The 20,278-nt window shown below is 51.3% G+C and overlaps 1 protein-coding gene across 4 annotated transcripts; it reads right to left on the reverse strand.

Annotated features, from left to right (window-relative positions):
• Positions 1-226: 226 nt before the first annotated feature.
• Positions 227-18,318, reverse strand: Dhcr7 (7-dehydrocholesterol reductase). Of its 4 annotated transcripts, none has more exons than XM_020168805.2 (9): positions 18,207-18,292; positions 12,180-12,242; positions 11,030-11,133; positions 10,071-10,293; positions 8,142-8,232; positions 7,150-7,363; positions 5,953-6,157; positions 4,135-4,266; positions 227-1,645 (listed from the first exon to the last, which is right to left on the reverse strand). In XM_020168805.2, the coding sequence occupies exons 3-9, from the start codon at positions 11,125-11,127 to the stop codon at positions 1,181-1,183; spliced, it is 1,428 nt and encodes a 475-aa protein (XP_020024394.1). In that variant the 5' UTR covers positions 11,128-11,133; positions 12,180-12,242; positions 18,207-18,292; the 3' UTR covers positions 227-1,180. The 4 variants fall into 4 exon arrangements, with proteins under 4 accessions (XP_020024394.1, XP_020024397.1, XP_020024396.1 ...); XM_020168808.2 differs by having other exon boundaries at positions 12,223-12,242; positions 18,207-18,226; XM_020168807.2 differs by lacking the exon at positions 12,180-12,242 and having other exon boundaries at positions 18,207-18,318.
• Positions 18,319-20,278: the final 1,960 nt, after the last annotated feature.

Here is a 20,278-nt window from a genome sequence, read left to right on the forward strand (position 1 = left end):
ATCCTCATTTGTTTGTGGGGCAAGTGGCCTAGCTGGGTTTCCTTGTTTTGTTAAATGCAATGGACTCCCCACCTCCAACAGCACAGCACTGACGCAGGTACAGGGGACATGATGAACCCAGATTCCTGGTAGGATCCGAAGCTTTGATGCTGCTCCCGAGCACCCCCAAAACAGCCTTCTTCATGTACCAGTCAGGCCCACTCAGGAGGCAAAAAGCACACCATAATCACCTGAACTGTGGAAGTTTAATATAAAGAATTATTAGCTATGCTAGGGGAATCGTGTCTAAAAGTTTGTTTACAAACTACCCTGAGGTTGGGAGACAGTGCCCCTGGTGAGAGAATGCTGGAAAAGGGGCCTCCTCCTCAGGAGGAACTCCTGTTGGGGAAGGGGTGGCTGAAACCCCAGATGGTGACATCCCCTAAGGTGCCTGGTCCATGTTCTTGGGGCAATCAGGAACTCCTTCCAGGGGGCAGGGAGCCAAGACAGCTGGCAGATGCACACAGAGAGTTGGGCACTGGGAGACCCCTGACTTTTGTCCCAAAAGACCTCGGCTGAGGCCTGCACATTTGGATGTCCCCAGGCCACACCCCTGGCAACCATGGGTTAGGAACAAGAAAAAAACAAAAGAGAAGCCCCAGAACCAAGTGTCTTCCTCCCCCAATGCCCCTCAGCACCCTCTGCTGGCCAATCGACCCTGCATACACCACAGAGGAGAAACTGGTGTGTGGGGGGGGGTGCGGCGCAGTCCACTATCACCAAGCAGATGAAGAAGCGCGGGCTTGGATGGCTAGCACACCCTATAGATCCCACTGTGACTTTTACTTAGTAGGAATCAGTGCAAGCCTAAACACAAGGAGTCGGAACATGGCCTGAAAAGCGTCAAATGCTCATCTGGGCAGTGTACAGGCTGGGCTCTCAACATGAAGAAACAGTTATCAAAGGACTACTGAGGTGACCAAGTTGTCCTCCTGCCTGTGGGGCACTGCAGAGAAAATCAGTCACTTCTGCTGGTGAGGAGGCAGCTGGTGCAAAATCAGTCCCCTCGGGGCAAGGGAAAGTAAAGAGCACCTGACCTGTGCAACCTCTCCTGTACATCCAACGGGACGCACACCAAGTGCCAGCTCTTCCCATCTAACAGACGAGGAAACTGAGGCTCCTGCAAGGGGTTCTGGGATGCTCAGAAGACCCCGGGCAGCAGGCGATAGGGCACGGCGGCAGTGTAGCGCTCCCAGTCGCGGCCGTACTTGTTGGCACAGCGGTGCTCATCCCGCAGGCAGCGGTGGGTCAGCAGGATGGTCATGTAGATGATGTAGAAGTAGGGCAGCAGGTGGCCCCCGCCGCAGGCCAGGCAGTAGGCCAGGCTGCCCATGAGGTCACCCGTGTAGTTGAGGTGGCGGGCTATGCCCCAGAAGCCCGCCACCAGCAGCTTGCTGTGGTGCTTTTGCCCGTCGGCCGACATGTACACACACTCGATGGCCTTAGGTTTCTTGCCCCAGATGAGGCAGCGTCCATCCGTCCGGCGGAACAGGTCCTTCTGATGATTGGCCATCCGGAAGATGTAGTAACCCAGAAGCCCTAGGAGCAGGACGCCCACGGCATGGGGCGTGGACAGATGCACGGGGTGATAGACCAGGTACAGGCCCTGTGGGGCGAGAAGAACGTGGACCATGGTCTCGAGTGAGGGCTTGGGAAGCCAGACCTGGCCCTGACTCAGTTTCCCCTTCCACCAAACAAGACACCTGCCTCAGAGGGTTGCTTGGGCCTCAGATGAGTAAACATGCAAATATGCCTACCTACCTGCCTACCTAGCACACAGGCCAAGTCCTAATAACCCTGCTGGAAGTTCAAAAAATAGTACACAGTACACGGAACATCCCAGCTAAGTCACACAGCACACAGGAGACTCCAAGGTCAGCTACTGTGACCACACAGCTGACTGGGAGTGGCGGCTGCTGCAGACCCAGTGGGAAGAAAGAGGCCCATTCTGCACATCAGAGTGTCAGCCTGGGAAACGTGAACCCTGAAAATACGGAGCATCGTTTGCCCTGAATGCACCACTTGGAAATCATCATAAGCTGTGAAGCTGAACCATCGTAAGTCAGGGATTGTCTGTATATCACACAGAGCATAAATGTGAAATACTTAACATCTGAAAATAGAATTTGAATACAGTGTCGTGATGGCCAGTTTTACCTGTCAACTTGGGTAGGTCATTGTACCCAGACATTTGGTCAAACATTCGTTGTTGACAAGGTATTTCCTATAAATGAGATTAACACCTAAATCAACAGACTGAGTAAAGCACATGACCCTCTGTACAATGGGAGGTCCACATTTGATCAGTTAACAGCCTTAAAAGAAAAGAAGAAAAGACTCCCCTGATTCCCCTAAAGAAGAGGGGATTCTGGCAGCAGGTGGTTTTTCAATGGGGTTTGCAGCATCAACTCTTTCCTGGTTTCCAGCCCACCCTTAAGATTTAGGGCCTGCTAAGAGCCCCATCACCTAAGCCAAAAACTACACTCTCACAGTCACACACATATACAGCCCTCCTGTTGACTATTCTTCTGGGAAGTGCTGATACAAATATAGTACGAAAGAATGTGTGTGTGTACACATAAACATATATACACTCACGTGCACATACACATATACACACACATATACACACATACATATACACACAATGTATAGTTGTCGCTTGGCATCAGAGGAAGGGTTCCAGGCCCCCTCTAAAGGATACCAGAACCTGTGGATGCTCAAGTCCCTTATATAAAATGGCATGGCACTTGCACCTAACCTGTGCACACCTCCTGTATACCTTTAAATCAGCTTCAGATTTTGGGTATCTAATTATCCATACTGTACCTATATAACAGAGTGCCTAATTATCTGCCTAAGACCACACGCACTGCAATGCTACACAAATAGTCCTTACAGTACATCGCTTAGGAAATAATGACAAGAAAAAGTCCGTATATGTTCAGTACAGATGCGATTTTTAAAAAATATTTCAATCCATGGTTAGTTGGTCCATGGAAGCCTCACATACTGAGGCTAGAACAAGGCCTGGTACTAGTGGGACATAATCAGAGGCCCAGTGAACTGTAGCCAGGCCAGGCTGCTGGGGGCCCCTGAGGACCTGCAGTTAGCATGAGTGTGGGGCTGATGCCCAGGCCCCTGTGCCTCACCCTGCTCTCTGCTGGAAGCAGCTGCTTTCTCCTTTCCCCAGGCCCTCATGCAGATTGCCCCCTCATGCAGGTGGCCACACTGTTTCCCCAGCTTGTATCACTGTCATCAGTGTGACCAGCTGTAATATGCTCACCTCACTGGTGTGTGCCCTGAGCTGACGGCCTTTCACGCTGATCCTCTCCACTCCTGCACAGCCCCAGGGCAGGTCCCCAGCTCCCAGCCCTACTTTCATGTGAGCAGAGGGGGCTGATGACCAGATCACCACCATGGTGCTGGTGCATCCTGGGCACAAAAATGAGGAGGTCCCACCCAGCCATGAGTCATCACCGGCTGCCCGGATGGCTCCATCCAGCCTGACCAAGCAGGTATCTGCCCTGACTTTGCAGGATGGGGCACAAACTCACAGCCACTTCTCTGGGCTGATGGCTCCACCAGGGGACAAGCCCAGGTCCCTCTGACACACAAAGCCAACTACAGATGGTCCCTGACTGACACAGCTCCACTCATGAGTTGAGTGTTCAAGTGTTCCCATACAGCCATTCTGCTGTTCCCATCAGAGCGGTACTCAACATGTCACACTAAACAGTCAGCACTCCTGTCTTACAGGAGGTTTTGCCCACCTGCAGGCACCTGTCCATTTAGGCATGTTAGGATAAGTTATGTTTGGGGTGGATCACATGCCTTTCCAGCCTCTGGTGGTTTCAGTGTATGGTGGGTTTACTGGGACATAAATAAGTAAGGGGAGCACTTATATCACATGGGTGTTCCCTTCTTTCTAGAAGAAGGGACAGCTTCAATGCCCCCCAAGGACAGAGCTTAGCATGTGGTGTGGAGTCTGCTCAAGGTCAGCCCCAGGGGTTTGAGGACTGTACAGCCAAATGCCCACCACAGGGACCCCGTGTCCCAGAGGGGCTCGCTGCCCGCCACCTGCCCCCTCCTCACCTGCAGAGTATAAAGGTAGGGCAGCCAGACACAGTCTCCCCAGCCCAGGTACCACCCAAAGTGGTCGTGGCAGATGTCCATGGTTTTCAGGTACCAGGTCTCATTCCAGAAGAAGTCCAGTACGTAGATGGCCTGTGACACAGGGACGGTTTACTAACCTTTGCATTTGCACAAACCTATGCACACGCCTCTGGGACAGGGACCAAGGAGGATGGACTCCTGCACACACAGATGGCACCTGAGCTGCTGCCAAGTGAGTTTCTGGATGGACACCACTGGGCTGCTCCTTCGCCTCTGCCTGGCTGGGGACATGTGGGTGGGGAGGGGAGTCCCTGGCTTCAGAGTCTGAGTCCAGCAGAGGACAAGGACGGGCACAAAAGATCAGAAAGGGCTTCCCGCAGTGGCCATGGGAGGTGACACCCACAGCTGTGGAGCTCAGAGCAGAGGTGGCTCAGGGTGGAAGGCCGTGGGGACAGTCCCCAGGGAGGCGAATGTCCACAGCAGCGTGGACCCTGTGGGTGACTGAGAGTTTGTCCCCCTCTACTGCTCCTCAGTACCATGACACACATGAGGTGGCCATATGGACGGTGATTGTCATGACTCCCCAGGGGTAGGACCAATGTCCATTCACAGAGATGGACAGGAGGCGAAAGTGAATCACACCCCAAGGGGACCAGCTGAGACTCTCGGGGACCATGTGGAAAGATGCTGCAGAGGCCTAGCAGGGACCATGAGTGGGGCCTTCCAGAGACTCCAGGATCCACCATGAATGTGCTTGGGTGCTAACAAGCATTGCCTGGGCCAAAAGTGTCCAAGAAGCACATGTGTGCTGTCCCTTCCAACGAGGGCAGCTCCCAGCACAAGACCCCTATGCAGTCTCAGCTTCTTGTGCCTCTGCTGCACCAGGGGGCTGGCCTAGAGAATCTGAGGCACCCAGGACTCCCAAAACACAGTCAGCTCCTATCCTTCTCCCTGGCACAGCCACACAGAGGACTTCAAAGGCCATGCAGTGACTACTCCTTCCTCGTGCACTGGAACATGAGTCTCCTGGAGGTCATGGCTCTGGGTATTTTCGCCAGCTCAAGTCCTTACCAGAGCTGATGGCAGGCATGGGCTCACCACACCCAGATCTGCCTTGTGGTCAGCCCCAGGCCAGCACCTAGTCCACCCACCCAAGCTGTGTTCATGACCTCCTGCCTACTGGCCTCTTTCATCCCTTGGGCCTGACCAAGTGTCCTCCCTCAGCAGCTGGTGACACTTTTGGACACATCTGATCCATGCACCCCCTATCTCTGCTTGGCACACACTTCCAGGGTCTCAGATTTTGTTTCGTTTTTGAGGTAGGGTCTCACTGGGGAGCCAAAGCTGGCCTCAAACTCGTGATCCCGCAGCCTCACCTCTCAAGCACTCACCACTTTTAACATAAGGATGAAAACTTCCGTGATGTGGCTCCCGTTGGTCTCTAGCCTGGCCTGGCTCTGAGCTCCCAAACTCTCTGCTCAGGACACAGACCTCCCTCAGTCCCGGCCTCACCATCTTCCCCATTAAGGGACTCTGCACAGGCCACACCTTCTGCCTGGGGCATCTGCACCCTCCCTTTCCTTCCTTCTTTACTTGACTAACCGCCGTCGGCCCCCCAGGTCCCATCTAAGTGAAATACCCAAGAGAGCCCTCCCTGGACCAGGCTAGATGGCCTGGCACCTGCCTCATCCCCTCCAGGGGCTGGCACTCTTTGAAAAGTAGTGGAATGAAGGGTGGGACTCTGACTTCATGCTGTCCCACAGGACAACAGGTGTCAGGGCCACAGACAAACTTTACCTGCAGGACATTGACCAAGACCATGGAGTTGGTCACGTGGCCGTGGAGTTCCTGCTGCTTAGCTGCAAATGACAGGTTGATGAGGGTCCAGGCAACAATTCCAGGGCGTCCATTGAAGAACAGCTTGAAGTCAAACCACTTCCCAATTCGGGGGTTAAACTCAATGCCCATCATGTAGTTGTAAAAGAAGTTGCCGGTGAATTTGCTTAAAAATATAAACAAAAGATCATTTTGACCAGTGCATCTGAAGACTTGCAGCCTATCTGGCCTCAGGACACAATTCTCAGCAGAGCCAAGTGCTAGCAGGTTAGAGAGGATGCAGAGATCCTGCCACAGATCCTGGCCCTTGTTTACTCCCACTCCGAGGAAGCTGGGCTTTGCAGACACCTGAAGACAGGAGCATGCACACTGCTGCTGTACCCTAGGAAGGTCAGAGGTGAGATCTCTCCTCACCAACTCCAGGTACCCTAGATACAAGCACGGGAGCAAAACCAAGATTTCAATCTGAAACCCAAACATGTGGTGTGAAGGGGACTTGGGACATGCACACCCCCCCAGGGCAAGTAAGCTCACTGCCTACAAGTGTTTACAAAAAAAGCCCACCAAGTATCTGTTAGTGATGTAACAGATGGATGGCTGATGGCCAATGGATGGATGGATGGGTGGATGGATTGATGGATGGATGGATTGATGGATTGATGGATGGATAGATTGAAGGTAGGTGGGTAGACAGCTGGGATGGGATTGGATTGGATTGCTGGTTGACCACTGTCCAACCTAAGGCTTCCATAAGAATGGGCCCTAACCGGCAGGGCTCTCTTGGGAAGCAGTTATGTTGAAGCCACTGAGATAACAAGACTCTGCGTTAAGATTATCTCAGACTACAATAGATAGCTCAAAGAAAGAGGCAATGGGTCACCTTTGCTCCCAGCCAGAAGTTGTCTTTCTGGCTTACCTGCTCCCAGCTCCCATGATACCCTATAGGTTATGACTTGGCTGCCTTCAGCACCCTTCCTAAGGGAGAACAAACCACCAGGCATTTAGAAAGGATATTCCCCAGAGTCAAAAGAGCTCATCCACCTCTCCACGGGGCCTCACTCCTCAAGGCTCAGCAGTCTCCTATCCCAAGGTAGCAGACAGTCAAGGCGTGGAGGCACCCCTTTCTACTCAGGCGTGACCAGCTGCTAAGGAACATACCAGTCTTCTGCATTAGTGGGGAAAAAGTAGCCCTTGATCATTGCAAACGTGGACACAGCGTAGCCGAGGATGTTGGCACACCACAGCAATGGTATCCAGTTGTCGAAGATGATGGTGGGAGAAAACCAAGACAGGAGGTGTGCGTTTGCAAACCAGAGAAGATGTGTGATGAGCCAGGCTTGTAGGCCATTGACCTCATACTTGTTCACAACTCCTGCAGAGGGAGGATTGAAAAGTCAGAGCATTTTCCTGCTGGATGCTGACTGAAGTTCCCCTTGCTCCCTAGCCATTGCCACAGACCCCCATCCAGGGCGCCATCTTGGAAAAAGTGGTCAATCTCTGCTGCACTCCAGCTGACAGGCCACAAGACCTGCTGTACCCTGTTAGAGGAACCAACTGCTACTGCCACATCCTCAGAGAAGGAGGGGTGGCTCTGTTCCTCTGGCTCTCATCCTCCTTGACCCTCACAGCCCCAGCTATGAGCTACAGTTTGTGCAGACTGAGGTCAGAATGAGTGGTGGCAGAAGTGGAGTGAGGACACGGTATGGTGTTCCAGGTATCTGTTGATTTCCAAAAACACCTCAGTCCCCACTAGAGGGGGAGCTCTGCAGGGGAGAGGGAATGGGATTCCAGCCTGTACCCCATGTGCTCATGAAGCCAGGCTCCTCGAAGATGACGTATGAATGCTCGAAGCTGCCCAAGGACTATGATTAGGGTTAGGGTCAGGAGACTGCACCATTTACCCAGTGTGGGACTGGGGAAGAACCTGGGCCAGACAGTTCCCTCTGATGAGATTGTGTCTGCACAGCCCAGCTGCCCTCTGGCACCCTGAGGTTTGGTGGTGTGAAAAAAATCCATGCTACATTCATTTCATCTCGTGAGCTGCCTTTGGGATGGACACAACATGGGGAGGGCAGGCCTAGGACCTGGGGGAACAGGGCAGATGGTGGCCATCACCCTTCAGCCTGACCATGAGGCCAGGTACAGGTTACCTGCTGGAGTCACGGCCCCCTCTTGAACTCCTCCTACGTAGCCTGGCAGAAATCTGTGGCAGAAGTCAGGAAGCCACATGTACAGAAGAACCTGAAACAGAATTTTAGGAAAAATGACTGGCAGCCTGCAGGTCACAGATGTGTGTGTTTCCACGCAGCCTGGTTTTGTGGGCAGAGTGTGATTGAGAGACACTGTGACAGGGCCTCACACACCAGTGTTTCAACCAACAATTGCTTATAGCTCCTGGGAGCTGTCTGAGGTAGATGAAGGGATTCCTCAACAGGACACTCATTTACCACCCAAAGCACAAAAGTCTCCTCCCGACCATGCCTTTGGAGCTCCCCGCAGAGAGCACACTGGTCCTTCCCAAGCCCTTTTGGGAAGGCCATTTTAACAAGTGAGACACAATTCATATGCTGTAAAGCCCACCCTCTTAACGTGTACAATTCAGTGGAATTTACCAGTCACAGATTGGGCAGCCATCACTGCTATCAATTCCAGAACGTTCTTGTTACTTGCAAAGGGAACCCCTTTCCCACTGGCAGCACCCCTTATTTCTCTCCCCCGGCCCCTGGCAACCACAGACCTTCTCATCTCTGTGGATTTGGCTATTCTGCATAGTTCACCTAAATGCAATCAGGTAACGTGTGGTCTTTGGCAATTGGCTTTGCTTGGTTGTTATGTCTTTGAAAGAATTTGAGGTATTTGTCTCTGTCTCTAGGTAAAAGTCACATAGATCCCATTTAGCTGTTGTCACATGTGACATTGCACTTTACAGTCTCATATGTAACTATGGAACACCTGGCAATTATTCTACCAAAATAAAGTCAAGCAAAATAAACTCTAATGTAAATCACTCCACTAAAGAATTTTTTAAATGCAAAATAACTATCTGCTACAGGTCAATTAAGTTTTCACTAGTAAAACTTGAAAGACAAAAATGTCATTTAACCCTAGATTGCTTTAGAGCAGGGTCTCTCTAACTGCATACTGCTGGCAGTCAGGGCTGAAAAACTCCTGGGGTTGTATGCTAGACAGCACAGGCTGCCAAGTGACATCCTTAGCCCCTAGGAACAAGACATGGGACTGGCTTCTTTCACTCAGCACAGCACAGCACTTTCAACATCCATCCACGTTGTAGCATGAGTTGTTTCTGCTTTTTTGGCCCTATGATTTCTTACCCAAAGGACAAGGGGACTTGAAAGGAGAGGGGCTCTAAAGCCCTAACTAAAGCTTGAGCCCTGGGGAGAAACACAACTCTGGGGGCACAGCTCCCTCCAGGGAAGGGCAGCCTGGCCTGCCTTCTTTGCACACAGTTTCCCTGGCAACCCTGTCCTGGCTTCAGACTCAGAGCAACAACTGTGTCCACCAGGCCCATTGTAAATGCCACCCCTTCCTGGTGACCTCCTGGATTGTGAGGCCAGAGGGAGGGTTCACAACAGAGCCAAGGATGCCCTCAACCAGAATTGTTTCCTAACCTGTTGGGAAACGCAGGCCTTGACTTTGCCAAGTGGGATTTCCTGCACTCCGAGGGTCCCTGGGCAACTGGGATGCTCCTTCCCTAAGGCCAGTATGAGATGGGATTCCAGCTGCATACTCGGCTAACCCCCAGTCCCCATGCTGCCTTGATCCCTGTGCTTACCACGTCACTACAAAGCTGGGCACACTCTGCTGTACCCCTAAGCTACAGCAAGGTGCCCACCGAGCTGTGTCAGATACTCCGTGATGCGGACAGACAGGAGCTTCCTGCCCCATGTTAGGTAATGACACTAAGTGTGTCTGACTCCAGGTGTTACCCTGCTGGGGCAGTGGTGGTCATTAACCCTAGACACGATCCTAAGCCTTACACAGAAACAAGGCCGATGGTGGCAGAGGGGTGCCCTGCCCCCACCCCAACTGCTCCCTGATACCAAGGGCAGGGGGCTGACCTGGAAGGTGACCCACGAGGCATAGAGTTGGGCAGCTTTTGCTGTCACAGGGGGCGTTTTGGCCCAGATGTCTGCGAGTCGAGCATGCCCAGAGGCGATGTCCACCACAGGGGCCATCAAGGAACAGCTGTACTGGTCACACGCCATGATGAAATAGTACACAATGAAGGGTGCGAAGGCCAGCAGGAAAATGATGCTCGCCAGGGAAAACCAGTCCACCTCCCTGGGAAGAAGAAGACAGGTGGTCACCATTCCTCATACCTCACCGGGGACTCTGAGATGCCCTTGTGTGGGGACCCATCAATCAAACCAGCCAGCACCTCAAGAGAAGGCTGGCAGCTCTGAGAACAAAGTCCTCAGGCGCAGGAAGTCTCAGGTGCTCATCAGCAGGTGACAGATCTGTGGCCACTGTGGAAAGCCCAGGACATGACCACAGAGGCCAGCAGCTTCCCCAGTCCCGGGCCAAGCAGGATATTCAACCCACAAGTGCTGACGTCACTCAAGCGCAGAGTGAGAATCATGACACCATCACAGGACCCCTGGGGCAAGGCTATCTCAGCCAGTGAAGTCTAAATCCTCTCCACACTCCAAGGAGAACATCCCTAGCTCCACATCTCTGAAACTTTTAGAACACCAACATGACGCCACAGGTGGAAAGTCCCACCTCTGATGAGTTGCATTCAAAACACAGGATATCTAAGAAACTGCACCAAGTTACCTTCAGGCTATGTGTAATAAGGTGCTTATGAATAAATGAGTTATAAATGAGTTTCCTGCTTAGACTTGGATCCTTCCCCAAGATCCAACATACAAAGAAATCTGAAGCACTTGTGGTCCCAAACATTTCAGGTAATGGGAGACAACCTGAAATGTTTCTAATGCTGACCACAACCTCCCTCCCCAGGTTAGCATCTAAGACCTGCTTTACCTTCTAGCTGGGAGAAAGGGGAGATCCTTACCAGGCCCGGCCCCACTGTCCTTGAGACATGGCCTTGCCATTGGAGATGCTGCTGGGGCTCCTGGCTTTGGGAGCATTGGCCTGGGATTTTTCAGCCATCGGACCCTGAGGGAAGGAGACACAATGCTCAGCCCATCCTGAAGAGCACACTCCACCTCTCCCTCCCACATCTGCCAGGCTCAGGGGGCCTTGCAGGCTGGCCACCTTTCATACCTCCTCAGAGCCTTGTCCCTGACAACAAGGCCAGGAGGTAAAGAGCTGGGCCTGCTTAGACTCCTTCCTGAGCCTGTGATGCCCTCCCTCTTGGCCTTCCTGAGTCTGCTCTTGCTCATCTCTTTCTCCCAAAGGCGGCAGAATTCCCTCCTTACAGCACGGGCAGCTCTGGCAGCCCAGCTGCTTCAGGTACCCAGGGATCTCTACTCAACCTTGAATATGGTTCACCTCGGTGTGGGACCTGCTACTTTCTCTGCTTAGAACATGTTTGCAGGTGTCCTTGTTAAAAGCTTCCTCCCTTGGTGGGCTGTCCCCTTGCCAGCCAACGGAAAGTAGCTCCTGTCCAGGTTCAAGGCCAAACCACAGGCCCGGCCACTTCACTTTCTGCCTAACTCTCCTGACCAGGCAGAAGCGGTTCATGTTCATGGGTGCTTTCTCTGTGCCTCCATGACAAGGCCAGCACCCCAGGGACAGCCATCAGGTGTCCCATTCATCCCTCCACCACCAGTTCCTAGAACAGGGTTGCTAAGAGCACTCAAGAAATAATCGTTCTACCAAAAGGCAGGGAAGGAACATAACGCCTCTAGGTTCCCACAGCTGCTCTTGGCAGTTATAATCTGGGGGAAGCAAGCGAGTGACACTCCCACTTCCAAAACAAGTTGAGCTTGTAAAGCTTTAAAGTGTCAGGACTTAAAAAGATTATCTTAAAAGCAGCCAGAGAAAACCAAGAGATTCCAGCATCACAGAAGCCTTGGATTTCTCTAGAACAAGCCTTGGATTTCTCTAGAACAAGGATGAAACACCACATTCTGAGGGAAACTTTTTTCCTCAATTAGAATTCTATTCCCAGGTTAACTATTATGCAAGGAAGACAACCCAGGGCCCTGGGACCCTGGAATCCAAGCCTCCAAGGGAATGCCCAAGAAGAGGGCAAGTACTGGATGACAGCCAGGCAGCAGGACTGGGCAGGAAGCAGCTCACACTGCTGTTAAGATGAATGACTAGGAAGGAAAAAAATAAAAATCATCAGAGTGTGTAGAAAAATGATTCAATAATGGTTCTGTTCAAACATTCAGAAACACAGCTAATCACAGATTCACAGAAAACTTCGCAAATTGAAAAAAGTGAGGCAATTGTTAATTCCAGGAAAAATAGTGGTACAAAGGACAACAACAACAACAACAAAACGTAATTATAGTACATGCTATAGCTGAATGTCCACCAAAACTCATACTGAAATGTGGGACATTAAGAGGGTGGAAACTTAATCTTGCCAGGTATTTGGAGGTGGGGCCTTTGGAAGATGACTAAGTGAGGCCACAAAGGTGAGGCCCTGATCCCACAGGGACAGATCTGAGCCAGGACACTAGGCTTCACTCACCCCATGATGCTGGCGGCTTCACTCACCGCATGATGCTGGCACCACCTCGGAACTCTGCAGAGTCCCTCAGCAAGAAGGTCCTCACCAGCTGCGGCTGCCCAACCCCGAACTTCCCAGCCAGACAAACCTGTATTTCTCCTCCCTAGAAGCGTTCACTCCCAGCAAAACTGATCTCAGGGCCAGAGTCACCTGGACGTGCTTTCCGCACTGTCACCCACACCTTCTCCTTGCTGAGCAGGAACACCCACCCTGGTGCACAGCCCTATTTGCTGCTCCCAGCCCAAACTTACCAATTCAGTGCCTGTCTGATCTCTAGTGTTCACACTAAAGCCCCAATGCACATGTGCCCATCTGCCTCATGGGAGGCTGAAGGGAACGGCATTTGTCTTGCCCTTAGCCCAGAGATAAGCCAGAGGACACATATCTGGAACTAGTGCTATCGCTTGATTACCTAATATGCTAGAAAATTGCAACAGAAAATGCAGGACGCAGAGTATTACATGGCTCTGCTGTAACAATGTAAACTCTGCTGACTATTTTGATGTGTAGAAGGAAACTTGCAAACCTGGGAGGCCTTAAAGCAAATTACTTAAGAGATAAGAAGATATACAATAACAAAAGTTGATAAGAGAATGAAGTGTGTGCTGAGCACATGAGACTAAGATGTGGGAATGAAGTAAAGGACTCAATTTTTTTTTAAAGCCTTTTAACACTGTTTATTATGAGCATGAATTACTATACTAAGACACATTCATTTAAAAAACACCCATGGGGAAGAGCATTTTTATTATGCAGTGTGAGAACCGACTGTGATATAAGTTACAAGGTGGAGCTTTTATTTATGTATTTATTTATTTAATTTTTGTGATACTGAGGCTTAGAGTGCTTCATACATGCTAGGCAAGCGCTGTACCACTTGAGCCATGCCCCCAGCCCTTTCGTTTGTATTTTGTATTTGAGACAGGGTCTTGCTAGCTTTGCCAGGACTGGCCTCGAGCTCAAGATCCTCCTGCTTTCGCCTCCCAAGTAGCTGAGAATACAGGCGTGTACAACCGTGTCTGGTTTGGAGAGATTTCGATTGGCCAGAGCCACACCTCTCTGTACAGCCCCAACACACAAAACCAAAAAGCTTGACTCAGGGCAATCCCCTGCTGCTATCTGTGTAATTGGTGTAGACAAAAGGAAAGTGTTTACAGGAAGTGCTCACTCCTCAGCAACACTGGTCTTGGGACCAGAGCCACCGGACACGGAACATGCCAGCTTGCTTTCAACTGTCCTGCCCCCTGAGGTTCTCACCTTCTCCTTACTGAGCAGGAACACCCACCCTCGTACACAGCCCTATTTGCTGCTCCCAGTCCAAGCTTACCAATTCAGTGCCTGTCTCCTCTGATTGCTAGTGTTCACACTAACCAGATAAGCCCCAGGGCACATGTGCCCATCTGCCTGATGGGAGGCTAAAGGGAGTGGCATTTATCTTGCCTTAGCCCAGAGATAAGCCCGGAGGACACAATGCCTGGCACCAGGGTTATCCCTTAATTATCTAACATGCTAGAGGGCCAGGAAATATATAATCTCATAACCACACATAGAAAAGCCAGGTGGAGAATATTACCCAAAGAGATTAAAAATTAATCAAGTAAATATTTTAAGCTTATCCACAGAGTTCATGCAACCAAGTCACCTCTTCCATCATAGCCCCTGAATCCTGTAAAACAAGGATTCAAAAGTACTAACTTTGCCAATGGTGGCTAGGAAGAGAGGAGAGCTAGGAGCTCTGGGTGTATCTTATTCTAATCTTAAAACTCTCAGGTGGATGACACTTGACAGCCAGTGTACTGATTTGTTCTTTTTCAAAGCTACTGTGGCCTTGCTCTACAGAGATACCAGCACCACAATGACCTTCAACCTCTGGTCTGGTGGCTTCCCAGCAGGATGAACCTTCCCTTCTTCTTGGACTGCCCTTTAAAACTCCCAGACTCCTAAGTTCCAAAAGGCCTGCTTGATCCTTGACCTCACACTGAACAAAGGCTGGCAGGGGACACAAAAATGCCACAGTCACTCAGTGCCAAGATGACACATTAGGATCGAAGGCAGATAAAGACTCATGTGGCATCTGTCAAGGCTGACCACTAGCGTCAGTGCCAATGGCTGGCAGCAAGCCAGAGGGACAAGCTCAGTGCTCAGCGGTTCAGACTTGGAAGAGGCCATCTGGAGGTGGGAGGATGTGGTGCAATCACCACAGACCTTTGCCTGTCACAGCTTCTGGCAAACAGTAAACACTAAAACGGAAGTAGATGGAGGCTTGGGGAAGACGAGCCTTCCTAACACAGGCAGATCAGATGCAGGCCTGGTGCGTTTCTTCATAGATGCTGACCAGTGGCAACGTACACAGATGAGAGCTCTCTAGAGGCTCCTCTCTAGAGCCACCCTCGAGCTGGCATGCTCCCAGGGACACATTCCAGGAGCCATTCAGATGCCAAGAACACAAAAAAGCAGAGGCAACTTGGTTCCGTGGGGGAAAAGGATGGGGTTCTCTGGCAACCTGCTCAGCCTTCTAGATGGTCTGAGAGTCCTTCAGGCACAAGCTAAAGGGACTTGCTCCTCAGTCTGGGGACATCTTGGCATCTTGATGGCTTAGTGACTTGGGGGTGCAGGAGAGAAACAGCACCTCGGTAGGGTGGGTGGTGGCTGGCCCAGTGGTCCCCAAAAGAGACCGCAGGTTCTGGCAAGACTAGCTCCTGTTGCCACCATGTCCCCATTTGGGTAATTCAAGGTGTGTGGCCCTGCACCTAACACTTGCCAAGTCTTCGCTCCCTCAGTTGCATAATCTAATCATTGGTCACCCACTCCATGGAGTAAATGTGATCACAGGTGCTCAGGGCCACACTGTGTCCCTGAATTCACCCGAGAAGTGACTCACTCACACCATCACAGCACCAGCTGGTGAGAGCACCCAGTTAAGACTGGCAGGGGTGGCCACAAAAGCCGCGATGCCCAGCCATGGAGCCCCAAACTCAATGGCCTAAAACAAAGCCTTTTAAAATCATGTCTCACAGTGTTAGTGGGCAGGAATTTGGAAGTGATGGACTGGGTAGCCATGGCCTGGGTGGCCAAGCCGTGGGGGTATCTTGTGCAGCATGTCAGCTGTGACGGGTTCTAGGACTCTCCTCCTGTGTGAACTGCCTGGGCTTCCTCATAGCCAGGGGCCTCAGGCAGGGAAAGTGCTCACAAGGAAGGATCCGGGGGACTGGCAGAGTGGCTCAAATGGTAGCGTACCTGCCTAGCACGTGTGAGGCCCTGAGTTCAAGTCTCAGTACTGCCCCCAAAAATTAAAACTAAAAAGAAGCGTGCCAGGAACAGTTCTGCACACAAGGCAGAGGTCATGGTGCCTGTTCTGACCTGGCCTTGGAAGGCATGTGACATCACTCCCACCAGATCTTATTGTCACAAGCTCACCATCATTCCCAGGAAAGGGAATGGAGGTTTTGGCAGGGGAGTGGGAAGGTATTACAATATCAGCCATTACTGGGCCAGCACTGGATGACACAATCTGTCACTGACAACTAATAATTAGTCAACATTCACCTAGTGCTAGGCACCCACTATCCCATTGAACTCTCACGCCCACCTGGAGAATTGGCATCATTACATCCATTTTATAGGTGAGGGAGCTGAGGATGAGGAAGGTGGGTGACTGTTCACTGCTTAGGCAGGCCTATGGGGACAGAGCTGGGCCTGGGGCACTACTCCACCTTCTGGGACAGAAATTCTTAGGAAGCTATGGAGTGACAATGACAACCAACCTTCTGAATATGGGGCTGAGTGCTAGTCCAAGGACCTCCCACAGAGGAACACATCTGTTTAGTTGGGATATTATGGGAACAGCAGGGAGTTCAATTTGGAAATTTGTTAAGTCTCAGGAGAGGCACTGGATTTCAAAATGAAAGAGAATGACACAAGAAGGAATGAGTAAGGGGGTGGGAAGCCCTTCTTGGTGGTTTTGGACAGGAAGACCCACAGGTTGACCCAGCCTGTACTGGTGGTTGATCGTTCTGGAAATATTCAGAGGGCTGGGTAAGCAGGCGAATGCAAGAACTTCCACACAGTTTCCTATATTCAAGTGCAAAAGGATGGGCAAAACTAAATGACAATTCACAGGAAAAGTCAGGTAAAAACTGACACACTGGCTGTACAGGTACCAATAGGACACAACCCCTCCCCAAATCACAACAAAAGGCCAAGTTGCAATAGAGTACACTATTTAAAAGACTAAAAGGCTGTACCCCTAAAACCTTAAACAGTGTGATAAAATCATTAATAAAAAATAATAAAAGCTTAACCACAGTAATAGAGACGTTTGTGGTTGTAATGGTTAGTGAGATCACCTGTGCCCCCACCTAAGGTATGAGGTTAGCTTTTAGGGTGATCCTTGGAGTTACCTGTAGCTTTTCTATCCTTCCCCTCACCCCACCAAGACTGGTGTTCATGAGTCCCACAGGAGACTCACCAAGCCACATGTGCTCAGTGCCAAGTGTGGCCCCTTTACAAGATGTTGGACAGGAAAAGCTCTGGCCTGACTCTGGGGGTCCTGGCTTATCTGGGGAGGGTGGAAGTCCCAGCTGAGACCCCAGAAATAGGCATGAGTCTTACATGGAAAGAAATGCCCAGAGGCCCCATCCCTGATGACCAAGGGTAAACTCCAGTTCTGATGGAAGCTACAGGGTTTCTTCTGCTTTTCAGATATCACACAATACATTCACTGTAACTCGAGCTTACAAGTCCTTTCACCTTCTTCCAATCCATCCCCGAGTGTCATTTTTCTTTCAGACTGTTCCACAAATTACTCACCACCTAGACACATCCACCTCTCTCGTCTTTCTTTCCAAAAATGGATTTGTATCAATTATTTTGCCACCTGGCTTCACCTTGCACATCTCCTACCCAGCTTTTCCTAATATACAGATCCTATATACGTCTGCCACTTTTTTTTTTTTTTAAGCAGCAGTTGCCTAGAAGACTCTTGTTACAAGTATTTCCAAGAGTCAGAAATAGTCAATTTCTGACTTCTGGCTCTGCAAACCATCCTGGTTGGGGCGGGAGTAGGGGGTGAACGTCTGCTGGGTTGACTACTCAACCCAGTCCCAGACCCTATTCTGGTGGATTTACAGAACCGTGGGGCAGTCCAAGCCACCGCTTAGCTTTTCTGCCCCCCAAACTCCGCAGCACCCTCACGCCTGCTATCAACCCATATATTTCTTGGAAGAATAAACAGACGACTCCAAATTCTACCGAAAATGGGATTCGCCAAATTGCGCACAGGAGTGGGACTTTCCCGGGGTAGTAGGGTAGGCCAAGCAGCGCCCCTAACCTGAATATCAGCAGCTCATCTGTGAGCCGGGCAGCCACCCCACCTGCGATCTTCACCCCACCCTCTTCTCCCGCAGACCCCACCTATTCTAAGCGCAGTGCACCTGCACGCACGCGCCCCGGCGTGCATCGCCCCTCCTAACCGGTGCAGACGTCCCCTTCACGCCCCCCCCACACCCACACCCTCGCCGCCACCACGTGTGCACGTCCCCCTCACCTGCGCACACGTCCCCCTCACCAGTGCACCCCAGCTGCTCTCCAAGCGGGATCGCGCGCCTCAGGCCTAAAGCCACCCCCGCGGTGGTGGAGACCCACCCCGAAGTCCCGCCCCCTGTATGACGTAAGCGATTGACGACGAATGCGAGGCAGGCACCGTGCGGCCGGCGGCTTCACGCCCTACGATTGGCTGAGGCGCCTGAGCTGACTCCGAGTCCACCGCGCGCGCCACTCGGCGGCGGCGGGGCTCGAGATTGACGGCCCGGGCCCGCCCCGCCCCGCCCCGCCCCGCCCCGCCCCTCCCAGCCCAGGCCGAGCCTGGGGTGCTTTTAGGATTTGCAGGTGGGTCCGTCACGCGTGGCCCGCCGGGCTGGACTGGGAGAAAGGCTGGGGATAAGCGGGACTGGCCAAGAGAGGCCACGTGGGCTGCGCTGAGTCCACTCTGCTCAGTCCCTGGATGGGCGTGCGCCTCCCAGTGTCTCAGTTTATTCCTCTGCAAGGAGTAAACGGGAGCACGTGGTGTAGCCAGCAATGATCAAAACAGACAAAGCCCCTGCTCCTACGGCTCGAGTTCTGGGGGAAAAGGATACTCAGTAAACACACAATCAAGTAAATATATGGGCGGGGTAAGGAGAACTGAGTGTGGCAGGACAGTGTCAGAGAAGGGTCCCCCAGGAGGGAACCCAAAGATGGAACTTAGGACAGGATGCTTCTTAAGGATCACACAGTGCAAGGATTGAGGGGTTGGGGAAGGAGTAAAGCAACAGGATTGAGCAAGGGGTTGGAAAGTTGCACCTGTGCAAGTCAGACCCCATAGGAAAGTCCCAGGCAAAAGAGCCCCCCCTTCCCCCATCCACCCCGGCCCCCAGTTGTCCTGTTAGTCTGGAATGGTCATGCCATAGCTCTGGCCTCCATCAGTCCTTGGACACTGGACAGCCTGCAAGGGGGGAGGCGGCTCCCAGAGGTGTGGGCACTGCAGGTGTCAGACAACAGGCCCTGTGGTGGGGGGGAGATCTGGTGGTCACATTGCTGTGTCCCTCACTGATTTTTTTTTTTCTGCAGCTATTTATTTTGAATAAGGCCAGCAATTCAAACAGTTAAACATACATAGACTCCCTTATCCTTATACGCAGCAGCCACCACGGACAGTAGCTACGGACAGCCACATTTCCTTTCTCTTTTATCTCTCTCGTGTGTCTTTTTCTCTTTTCCATACACCCCCTGAGCCATTAGTTAGCTGCAGACACCGTGATACCGCCTCCTCAATCCTGCATATCCATCTCTTGAGGGGAAGAACATTCTCCCATGTTGCCAAAATCAAACCACCACACTCTGGAGATTGAGCATCATTTTGAGCCGTGCGCACTTGTCCATCTGCAGATCCCCTGAGTTGTCCCAATACTGGCCTTTGTAGCTCTTTTTAAAATCCCAGAACCCAGTCAGGGAGCCATGCCACGCTTTGGGGTTAGACATTTATTGGCAGGATAATACACTACGTAGAGTATATGCTATCCTCAGTGCATCTGGTATTACTTTGTCCCAGGGTTGAGAATAAGTTTGACAATGGGTAGTCTCCTCTTGTTTTTTGGTTTTTTTTTTTCCATAGGACTGGGGTTCGAACTCAGGGCTTCATTCTTGTAAAGCAGATGCTCTACCTCTTGAGCCACACTTCCAGTCCATTTTGCTCTGAGTTATTTTGGACTTGGGGGGGTCTCAGAAACTATTTATCCAGGCTGGCCTTGAACCACAATCCTCCCGATCTCAGCCTCCCCAGTCACTAGGATTACAGATGTGAGCCACCAGCACCTGGCTCAGCAGTCTCCACGATTAATAAGTAAATCAGTGAAATGATATTTTGAGACTGTGTAAATATACTGTTTCTAGACAACCTTTGACCCCCTCCCTGTAACTTAGCATTTAATGACTCTTGCCTGTATCGCTTTTTATTTTGTGCAAAAGGTCAATCTTTCAATTTGAGCATTCCTTCAACATTTATTAAGATATTTATTACTGGGCAGTTTTCTGTAAAGAAGTCTCCTCTGTAATTTAATGTTATCAGTATGGACTAGAATT

This window comes from Castor canadensis, chromosome 1, assembly GCF_047511655.1.
Source record: "Castor canadensis chromosome 1, mCasCan1.hap1v2, whole genome shotgun sequence".
NCBI lineage: Eukaryota > Metazoa > Chordata > Mammalia > Rodentia > Castoridae > Castor > Castor canadensis.

What these genes read in the sequence shown, in the direction of transcription:
- Dhcr7 (XM_020168807.2), bottom strand. Translation starts at nt 11,127, where the DNA reads ATGGCTGAAAAATCCCAGGCCAATGCTCCCAAAGCCAGGAGCCCCAGC. An exon ending in CCCACTAATGCAGAAGACTG is followed by an intron (nt 6,158 to 7,149) that starts GTATGTTCCTTA and finishes TATATTTTTAAG; the next exon opens with CAAATTCACCGGCAACTTCT. An exon ending in TCTTGGTCAATGTCCTGCAG is followed by an intron (nt 4,267 to 5,952) that starts GTAAAGTTTGTC and finishes CCTGTGTCACAG; the next exon opens with GCCATCTACGTACTGGACTT.